This window comes from Terrapene carolina, unplaced genomic scaffold (genome assembly GCF_002925995.2).
Source record: "Terrapene carolina triunguis isolate 2854851 unplaced genomic scaffold, T_m_triunguis-2.0 Scaffold210, whole genome shotgun sequence".
NCBI classification, from domain to species: Eukaryota; Metazoa; Chordata; order Testudines; family Emydidae; genus Terrapene; species Terrapene triunguis.
The window spans coordinates 4,585,475-4,596,590 of NW_020664561.1; the positions used below are offsets into that span (position 1 = coordinate 4,585,475).

At 45.8% G+C, this 11,116-nt stretch overlaps 1 protein-coding gene across 1 annotated transcript; it reads left to right on the plus strand.

Moving 5' to 3' along the window:
• Window positions 1–1,087: 1,087 nt before the first annotated feature.
• LOC113407304 (tumor necrosis factor ligand superfamily member 18-like) lies at window positions 1,088–10,539 on the plus strand. Its single transcript, XM_026655648.1, has 3 exons — window positions 1,088–1,304; window positions 8,225–8,255; window positions 9,710–10,539. Exons 1-3 carry the CDS (start codon window positions 1,155–1,157, stop codon window positions 10,069–10,071), a joined length of 543 nt encoding a protein of 180 aa, XP_026511433.1. The 5' UTR covers window positions 1,088–1,154; the 3' UTR covers window positions 10,072–10,539.
• The last annotated feature ends 577 nt before the right edge of the window (window positions 10,540–11,116 follow it).

Genomic DNA, 11,116 nt, shown 5'->3' on the forward strand with positions numbered 1-11,116 from the left:
AGCCCCAAATTTTCACAAAATCTGGAAACCAAAATGTATTCATTCTATTGGTTGATATTTTAACATTTATTTTCATTTTGTGCATTTTACTTTTTCCTTCTTTTCTTTCTTTTCTTCCCCACCCCATTTCTTGTTTTTCCTTTTTTCCCTTTTAAAAATGAATAACATGATATTTTTCCTGTCATTTTCAAAAACTAAAAATGTAGAATATTTTTTGTTTTAATTTTTGTTTTTGAAAATTTAAAATGTTTGGAAATGGGTAACAATGTAAATGTATTTGAAAAACAAATTGGTCAATTTCAAGCCCTGCAAACTGAAAGCAATTTACAATTTTCAAATGGGTGCAATGGAGCTGTATGAAATTAAATTGCATTCTTCTTTTTTTGATCCTTTCCAGTGTACAAAGCAGGGAACTACATGCACAAGTCACTGTTTTCAAATGAAAATATAATATAGGGTTGGTGGCTCCAAAAGGTGAATTGCCAAACTTTTTGGGTGCAATTTTGGTGGCCAATTTTGGAAATGTGGCTCATATTCTGTCATTGCTTTGAAATCTCGACTAGTTCCGTGTTTACTATACAAATAATAAATCTCTCAGAGTATTGAAAAGCTGCCTTCTGTCAATACTGTTCTGTTTTTCTGCATTGGAATTGAGAAACTGTTTTAATCCAGATACCAAAACTCTTGTAAAACAAATCCTTGTGGAGAGAAAAACAATCAGACTCTGCAATATATTGCAAATGCTAGGATTTGTGCATTTCATAACTTGCCCTTCCTCTTGTTCTTTCGAAGAGCTTTGTGAACTCAGCTCCTTGTCTGAAAATGTTGGGGGTTTTTCATAAATGTTTGCAGTTTGCTGGCTGAGTTTCATTTCAAAGCCACCTTCCATTCTGGGCCTGGAGCCAAATGAGAGTTCCGTTGTCTACATCAGTTTCATGAGGAAATGCTGACTAATTGCTTTCTGCAGCTACACAGTGATGAAACACATGCATAAGCTCCTCCCTTTTCCATCTTATCCCCTGCATATAAATTCCGTCCAGGGCTACTCATTCTTGGTGTCAAGAACTCAGGAATTCTTGCAGTATTTTTTAAATGTTGCTGCTGCTGTTTGGTTTTGAGCTGTCTCATCTCTAGCAGTTTGAGAGCTAAGCAACATGGAAATATCAAATTTCCTGGAGAATGGGAATATTCCCAAGGAAGCAAACAATTCAGGATGCAATCGGATGAACCTTTGCACTTTGGCTCTTTTAATACTGGTTGTGGTTCCACTTTTGATAGTCTGCTTTCTGTGCCTTCATAGCCAGGTAAGGAGAGCGCAAAAATACTAGCGAGTATAGTATATTAGTATTAATTATTTTTATTATGACTGATATCTTGGATAATTGTAACCTTTAGTTCTGTTCCTTCTTGGAGCCAATGCTTTGTCAGGACTGCTTTCAACTGCCCAAGCGCTTTAACCACTTCTTTTGGGAAACTGTTTCATTCATTTTGCTTTCATTTAAAAATGATAAAAAGTCAGTGCTTTCTTCTCATCTGTCCTCTTCTACTATGCCCACTGTTGTTGTGCATTATTATTATTTATTATTATCTGGCAATACCTATTAAGGGAAGGGCTAGACTAGGAGTCCATTGGTTCAGCATGCCTCCAACCTCATAAAGCCTGATCATGTAAAGTGCTAACACCTTCCACTCTCAATAGAAGTCACTAATTTTCTATTGCATTGTACTAGTTCTATGGTGGCATGACTGCACTCACATGGGAGCAGAGTACGCTCAGCACCTTGCAGGATGCACTGAGCATTTTCTAAAATTGCCCCTATTGGTTGCAGCTTTAATTTGGCCCCCTTGTATGGGTGTGTTATGATAGCTTTAATTACACAATCACATTGAAAAAAGAACAGGAGTACTTGTGGCACCTTAGAGACTAACAAATTTATTAGAGCATAAGCTTTCGTGTGCGTGGGCTGTAGCCCACGAAAGCTTATGCTCTAATAAATTTGTTAGTCTCTAAGGTGCCACAAGTACTCCTGTTCTTTTTGTGGATACAGACTAACACGGCTGCTACTCTGAAAACAATCACATTGCTACTTTCTCCACAGGACCCCTGTCTTGTTCAATGTATAGGTTGCACAGGTAACCATAAATCTGGTATTTCCTCTTTTCAGTGTTTGACTTTTAACCTAACATTTATGTAATGTAGTCGTCTTTGTATTTATAGCTTGACCACAGAACAACTAAGGGGACACATGCCAACTGTCGGCCAATTTCCAAAGGGTTCAAACACCGAAGAGAGGGAGGAATTTTTAAGGCAGTAGAAGAGGGTAGAGAGATGTATATCCAGGAGGAAAAGGATGGTACTAAGCAAAGGAATAGGTTGACTATCAGAAGAAACTGTCCGTTGGGGAGATCTCTGACACTGTGGAATAGCATGAAACATGTCACTTGAAACATTTGCAACTAGGCTGGCCAAAGCAATGGAGCAGACAATCCTGCCCTGGCATGGGAAGGTCAAGGGGCCCAGTTCAAGCAGGTGTGACTCCACTGAAGTCAATGGAGTTGCATGTGCTTACCTCAGGACTGAATGTAGCCTAAGAGATCTCTAGCTTCTCTTCACAGTGTTCTGCACTTGGGAGGTGAAGGCTAAAGATCCCCCTCCCTCCCTGCACAGCCCATTGATACGTGGAATTTTACTCTCATTCCTGAAAGGTGAACACTCGCTTTTGGAGAATCCAACCCCTTGCTCTGGATGTTGTGTTTCTAGTATCCAGCTGGGCTGCAGCCTGTCTTCAGCTATAGCTCCAGGAATGGGGGAAGAAGTTCCCTATTTAGATACTCAGTATCTAGGGTTACCATATTTCCACAATCAAAAAAGAGGACGGGGGGAGCCCCGCCCTAGCCCCGCCCCCACCCCGCCCCCATCCACTCCCTCCCACTTCCCACCCCCTGACTGCCCCCCTCAGAACCCTAACCCCCCCTGCTTCTTGTCCCCTGACTGCCCCGACCCTTATCCACTCGCATGGGTGGCAGGGTTGTAGAAATTTTGGTGTTGCCCAGAACCCCCCACACACACCTGCCTAAGGCTCTGGGAGGGGGGTTGGGTGGGGGGAGGAGGTCTGGGGTGCAGGTCCTGGGCTGGGGATTAGGGTGCAGGAGGGGTGCAGGGTGCAGGTTCTGGGATAGAGTTTGGGTGCTGGGTGCAGGCTCCGGGCTGGGGCAGGGGGTGGGTGTGCAGGAGGGGGTGAGGGGTGCAGGCTCTGGGATGGAGTTTGGGGGTGGGAGGCGGTGCAAAGGGAGGGGGTGCAGGCTTTGGGAGGGAGTTTGAGGGCAGGAGGGGGGTGTGGGGAGGGGGTTTGGGGATAGGAGGGGATGCAGGGGTGAGGGCTGTGGGTCTGAGGATGAGGGGTTCATGATGCAGGAGGGGGCTCAGGGATGGAGCAGAGGATTAGGGTGTGGGGGATGAGGGCTGGGGCTGAGGGGTTTGGGGCGTTGGAGAGGCTCAGGGCTAGGGTGGAAGGGCAGGGTAAGGGCAGCCTGTCTTCCCATTAGTAGATGGGGGACACTAGGACCTGGGGGCAGCAGACAAGGGAGAGGCAGGCGGGGGGGGTCCACGGGGGGACGGGACGCAAGGAGGGGGGCTGGCAGGTGGAGGCCGAGGACCCATCCAACACTCCCCCGCTCCCTGACTGCTCCCCCCCGCCCCCCGACTCCCCTTACCATTCTGGCTCCATGTGTTTGCAAAATACTCTGCCCGGTGGGTCGGTTTGTGTGTTACACAGGGCTACAGACAGAGGGAGGGGGGAGCAGGGGAGGGCTCTGGCTGCTGGAGGCCAATGGGAGCGGGTCAGTTGGCCCAGCCGCCCAGTCAGCAGCCGCACTCTGCATGGAAGGGAGGGAGGGAGGCGAGGGAGAAAAAAACCCCGGACATTTTAACCTTGTAACCAATTCCTCCCGGACGGCTATTTAGAGACGCAAAAGCCAGACATGTCCGGGGAAATACGGACGGATGGTAACCCTATCAGTATCAAACACCTCCAGGAAATATGATGGCTGTGGCGTATATCATGAGTTACACTAGGGGATATATATATATGGAGATATACCTATCTCATAGAGCTGGAAGGGACCCTGAAAGGTCATCGAGTCCAGCCCCCTGCCTTCACTAGCAGGACCAAGTACTGATTTTGCCCCAGATCCCTAAGTGGCCCCCTCAAGGACTGAACTCACAACCCTGGGTTTAGCAGCCCAATGCTCAAGCCACTGAGCTGTCCCTCCCCCAGGGATCCTCCCTGTAAGGTGCTGATCACTCCTTCAAAATGCAGAGCACCCTCAATTCCCATGGGGCTAGAGGGTGCTCAGCACCTCACAGGAGCACAACCTGTCAGAACAGAAATTTATAAAGCGTTTAGGAGAAAAATTATCTTGGTGCAACTTTTTTTTTTCTTTTAAGTTCTCCCTCTTCCCCGTCCTGCCATTCTATTTTGGAGGCATAACACAGGAGTCTCATGACATGCACTGTGCTCAAAATTGCATACCACTGACAGTAAATTACATGTGATACTGGCAAAGTAAAGCACACCCCATCCCGTAAGAGTTCCATCTCCTTCCCCTTTCTTTCCCACTGCAGAGAGAGCACTGTCTGAATAAACAAAAGCTCTTCTTTGCACTGTAGTTAGGGATGGGGAAGACCAACTGATTGAATCCATCCATCTGCAAGGGCAGGACAAGTTTGCTAGTTTGGTATTTGCCATTGAGTGAACATCGCTACAAACTTGTTATATAGGGCTAGATTGTGAGCCCCTTATGCACAGTGTCGAGCCATTACTCACAGGAGTAGTTCCATTAAAGGCAATGTGAGTGAAGAGTTTGCAATCTGGTCCTTAACAGAGTGGGTAAGCTGGGCTTACTCCTGCTCCCATCTGCAAACGCTTTCACAAGCTGAAAGAATAAAAGGCCCTGCTTGCGATCCTGGGGAAGAAGCATGGCTGAGAGCTCAAAATGAAGGAGGAGGCAAGATGGCAGAGTTCTAGTCCTGCCGATGATGTCATTTGTGACATCTAGGGCTGGCCTTAGGGAAAATGGTGCCCTGGGCGAACTTTCTTTGAGTTTAAGCACAATCCGGTCACACACCTGAAGTTTACTGGAGAAGCTTGTAAGTCACAGTAGGGACTGTGTGCACCTACAGCAGAGACCGCTGCAAATGGCACAGGCAGCCCATATGTTCAGTGCTAGCTCGCCGTAGCACCTGAGCTTCTGGCACCAGTGGTGAGAATGCCAGGTTGGCGGCCGTGCAAGCACCGGGGGGATGGCAGCGCTGTGAGGCACAAACAGAAGCCCAGCCCAGCATGCATCCAGCTCGGCTGCTGGGAACTTGTCCAGGGAGCTCTGCTGCCTCCACTCCTCAATGCCACCCAACTTTGGATACCGCTCTGCAGTCCCAGGAGCATTCGCCACCAGCCCGGGCGTGCCCCATCTGCCCTTGCTTCGTGGGCATTAGGGACAGGTGAGCAGCTACCCTGGTGGGCAGGCTGTGCCAGGCAGCCCAGGGTGATTGCAGGAGACACCGGGTGGAAGCAGATCTCCGAGCCCCAAGGGCAAAGCCTGCCCTGCAGAGCATTCCCCCAGGCCCACCGGGGCTCCTGCAGCTTGCCCCCAGGGCAGACCCTCCCCAGCCACAAGTTACAGCAACAGACCCTGCAATTTCAGCCTCTCCCCTGGCTGGAGCTGGACCACCCCACCTGCCCCCTCCACCGAGCTGGGACACCACATGTGCCAATGAAACCACCCACAACTGGGGAGCAGACCCCAGCCGGTGGGCGCTCACCTCTTACCCTGCCTGGGCGCCGGCACCCTCTTGACCATGGCACCCTGATCATCGCCCACCCGTAAGGCCAGCCCTGGTGACTTCACATGAATCACTTTAGCTCCCTGTACTTCAATGGAGAGAGCCAGGGGGTGGGAAGATTAGTCACAGGGCTTTGAGGCCTTGGATGGAAGGTTCTAGAGAAGGGCAAAGTGTCATCTATGTGTTTTGAGCTAAGGTGTTCTGACCACCCCAATCTTTTGGGCAGCTGAGTCAGTTAATAGAATTATCCCTGGACAGTGGGCATTTCGCTGGCAGCATGGAAGGAAAGGCTCAGCTACGTATTAGCTGAAAGCTATGTCAGTCGTCATGTCCCTTGAACAAAGAGTCATTTCCTCCAGTTGCTAGAAGCAGATGCTGAAATACCACAGTGACAGGCCGAGTATAAGAACCTAAGCAGAATACTGGTTATGGGAACTCAGTCAGGATCAGTAGGTTAAAACTAAGGTACACAATAGTGCAGGTGTTTGTCCGGTAGCCTTATGTAGATCAATGTAAAATACTGCATGTTTCCACTGTAAGCAAAGTCTGGCAGGACTTTGTGTTGTAGCATCTATGAACTACTGTAGCCATTCATGCCAGGAGATCTGGGACAAAATCTAGGCCAATGCACAAATGCAATGACCTTTGAAGTCCCATTTCATATGGATCAGTCAGACAGCTGGCCAGTATCCACAGGACAGATGGAGTACTGCCAACTTATGGATGTAAACAGACACATTTTCACTCTACTGTGTGTTTTCCAAGCTGTGGGACATTCCTACAAGGGTGGGCAGTAAAAAGGACTAACCAGGGTCTGAATTCATTCCCGTTAAAAATATGTTTAGACTATATTGGCAGTGGCCGTCTTTCTTAATAATATATGTACTTAGCACCTATCACAAAGGGGGTCCTGATGGGGCTCAAGGTACAACAACAGCAATAACAGATAATAATCATTGATGATGAAGAGGAGGAGGAGGAGAAATCTTTCCAGATGGGTTGTTGCTACTGGTAGTTTCTGTATGGGAGAGGCGAAGAAATGGAATTGAAGTTGCCACAATTAAGAAGTGAGGTGATTGTCTCCCCTAATAGGTACTAATGTCTGTGGTTTGTTTTTATATTTGGTGCAAAAGCCCAAGAAAATATGCACAGAAAACAATTAATAATTAATCATTAATATTTAATAATAATAATTAATAATATTTAATAATGTAAAATATTTTAGGCCACTACTATCTAACATAAGAGATTTACACTAATATTTGAAATTGTTGATTGTTTACACTTGTAAGTAAGAGAGTTACTTCCCTTTTCCCATTTCATATGGATCAGTCAGACAGCTGGCCAGTATCCACAGGACAGATGGAGTACTGCCAACTTATGGATGTAAACAGACACATTTTCACTCTACTTGTGTTTTCCAAGCTGTGGGGCATTCCCACAAGGAAAGGCAGTAAAAAGGACTAACCAGGGTCATGCTCAGACAGACCCTTTGGTTGTTCTCCAGAGTCTTAGCTTTCATTTAAAAAAAATTAGTCTCTGGCTGTTATAGTTGGGGAGAAAATCTTCAAAACCTGATATGAATACAAATGATACGTCTACCTAAATTTGCAGACAGCCTGAAACTATAGCTGTGAAATGCAGCATTCAACAGGGGCTTACTCAGATTTCAGTGATGATTCTTTGACATCACTGCTAGCTCTTTCACTGCTCTTGAAAAGTAATGTTTTATTGCAGTTTTAAATAAAATAAACCAAATCAAACATTTCTTAACTATATGTCTTTCCTTAAAACCACAATGTAAGAGACAATACAATTTGATTTCATTTAATAAAAACTGGCAAAGCCACATGAAAAGATGGAGTAACAATGTTCCTGGAAGGTTATCTGTGTGATTTAAACCCAGAAGCTCTGCATTTAAACGTATAAGTGTCTATCCCCAAAGCTAAAGATCCAGAGCTGTTACCTTGGGGGCAGTAACAGATTCATAAACCTCTAAACATGCTTTACCCACTAGAGGGTGACAAAGAGACAGACTAAGTAAGCATGGGGTACAGTTACATGGCACCAGCCAGTGCTGTGTGATGTCTGGAGGTATCCTGTGTCGTTTAGACTCTTACTCTTAGAAACACCAAAACCTCCGCCAACATTTAAAATTAAAACAGCCCTAGGGCGAGATGCCATTTGGGTTAAGCAGCTGCTTTCCAGTGAAAGTGAAGAGCCAATTGAAAGAGACCCAATAGAAGTCTGTCTCCTCTGATAACAGAAAGACTTCTGCTGCCTGGGACCTCTCCCAAACACACAAAGAACATTAGTTGATAGATGTAAAAGTCCCAGGCCATAACATGCAACATCCTGACCAAACTTTGCTTCTCTCCACAGTCTCCGGAGATCTGCTGGGCTCATGCAACTTGTAAGTATCAAGATACTGGAGTGGTTTTCTGATTTTTACCATTCACACAGTGCGGTGAAGGCGACTAGATCACAATAATGTACTCAGCAGGCTGGAGTATTTCTCCCCTATCTATGAACAACAGTAAATAATGAAAACAGAGAAACATGAAGCCCAGGTGATCTAGTGGCTATTGTAGGCAAGCGGGTGTCAGTCGCTTTTCAGTTCTGTTCCAAGCACTAGCTAGCGGTATCATATGAATCATCTCTCTTAAGGTGCAGTTCTGCTTTGAAACATGACTGTACAAACAGCATCCTGGGGTTCCATATTTATTGTCTCTCAGTGACCGCAGATCAAATTCTCAAATGTTACTAATTTAAAAAGGGGGGGGGGGGGGGGGTTGTCCTAACTGCTAGGCCTGTAATTTCATCCTGGGATCTGAAAATCAAGCTGAAGCCTTTTGGCTTAATGCAGCAGCAACAAGAAAGATTTTGGAAATGAAACTTGTTACATCTGTGAGCAAGACCTTGTTTTAGCTTGTCAGTTCCTTACTGACTTAAGCTAAATTGATATAAAATCCTCTTAACCCAAATTAAGAATGTACCAGATTAGTTTCTAAACAGACATAATTAAATCAGCAGAATTTTTCTGTGTAGACAAACCCTTCATTAACAGTTCTGTTGATGATGTCTGAGTGTCTGGATAGACTCCAGCAGTCACCCCGAGAGGTGCTGGCTCTGGAGCAATAACAGGACTAAACAGTAGGAAAATGCTGTGATTCAGCATAGAAAGCAGATACGATTCTGAACACAAACATAGGCATCAGATCTGGTGAGTCAGGAAATACTGTATCCACAGTCACTTTTCAGAGTGAAAAGTTTACTCGCTGGGATGGGCTGGATTTGTGTCTGCTGACTGAAACAGGAAGGTGCCCTCACCACAACGGCCAGTGAGGAGAGGGAGTTAGTTGTTGGAGAGCACTGCTTACCTTTTAGAAGCGGAGGGAGAGCTGGGCTTCGCCCTGCTCCCCTTTACCTTAACCCGGGTTGACTCCAGTGGGCCATGCTGATTTAGACTGGCTGAGGATCTGCCCCCTGAACAGCAGTCGAATGATTTAATTAAGTAAGATGGGCTCAGACCCAAACCCTGGACCTAAAGATCCCCTCACTTCATGGGTGTCAGAATCTGAATCTGGGTCTGAATAACAGAATCCCAGCTCCAAACAGCCCAGAACTCTGGGAGTTGTTCAGAGTCTGGGTCCTGCTCTGAATTTTGTGGCTCAGACCCTTCCCTTTCTTCCCCAAAGACCTCAAATCAAAGAGATAAGGAAAAGGTAAGAAGGGATATGAACTAATGGAGAGCATTTACAAAATGACAAGGGAAAATCTAGGAAATGGGCTAGCCTTTGAAATATAATTAACCACTTTGTATGCTTTTCGCTTTGTTTTCTTCCTTGTCTGGTTCCTTTATGGAAGCACCTTCAGATGATCATGGTCATTACATCATATGGAAGTGGAACTTGACAGACTGCAGTAGCTTCGTAAGGAATGACTCTGACCAAAAGCTGGAGATCCTGCAGAGTGGCATGTACTTCATCTATGCCCAGGTGACCCGCATAAAGGAAATAGAAAGTTATTTTACGATGATGCTGTACAAAGATGAGAATATTCTCCTCAACCAGATGACTGGGACAAATACTGGGGAGAAAACTGCCTCCATCAATTTCGGGAGACCTTATTTTCTGAGCAAGGGGGAGAAGCTGTTCTGTACAATCAATAGCGGACTTGGACACATCTTGAAAGACAATCAGACTTACTGGGGGCTGTACAAAATGTAACAGACTTCCACTCGGAGTCAGCTTCTCTCACCCTCCAAGGAACATTAGGAATCTAACCCTTGAGTCTGAAATGTTTGCAATTTCTCTGCATCAAACTCAATACAATGATGCTTTGGGCTTTCTCATCTTCCTGTTGAAGTAATTCAGGGTACACGCTCAACAAGACGTGAATGTGCGACTCCGGTAATGACATCAGATTGTCACAAGTTATGGGAGGAAGACACTTCTAGAACAACTGTGTGAACAAAGAAAAGCAATACCTTGATGTGTTAGAAATGTTAGTTCTAAAATCCCAGGCAAATGAGTCACTATGTTCTGCCCATTCTGCACTGGTAAACAGTTCCACTCCATGGCTGGCTGCCTTTCCGTGTGGGGTGAAAGTGATTGTCATTTGTATATTTTGTGAAGTGCCTTGAGGGTCCGTGGACATGAAAGATGCTATGTCAATGTAATGTATAATGTACATACTGTACATAACCTGTCTGGGATTGAGGGTCCAACATGTTTAAAGGCAAATGGGATAGACGGACAATTCCTTGCTCCCATCCAGGTCTCTCCTTTCTGTCCCCTTTTCTCCTCACATCCATACCTAACTTTAACAAGGGAAACTGCAGCTGTCCCAATTTCCCCTCAGGGTGAACCCTGCCCCATCATCCCTGGGGATTCACACTGTTTAGGAATTCTGCATTCAGAATGAATGCAAACTATATTTTCTCTTTGAACCATTGAGTCCAATGCTGGAGTACTGAAGGTGGCACACAGAGCCTGTGTGTCCATATTAAGATTCAGGGTTCCCTTGACCCTCACCATTTTCTATTATACAATGCTGTAACATGGAACTTAACAGGGCAGATAAAGTCACACAGAGCAGCATCTGGACTGGAGGGGGATCAGGCTTCAAATTCTCTTAACGTCTATAGCTGCATTGTGCAGTATAAGCAGATGTAACATTTGTCATTGAAAGGAAATGGGGTACCCATATCTCTATTGATGGGAGGGCACACCTGTAGAAGTAAAGGTAGAGAAGGAGTGTGATCAGGGCCGG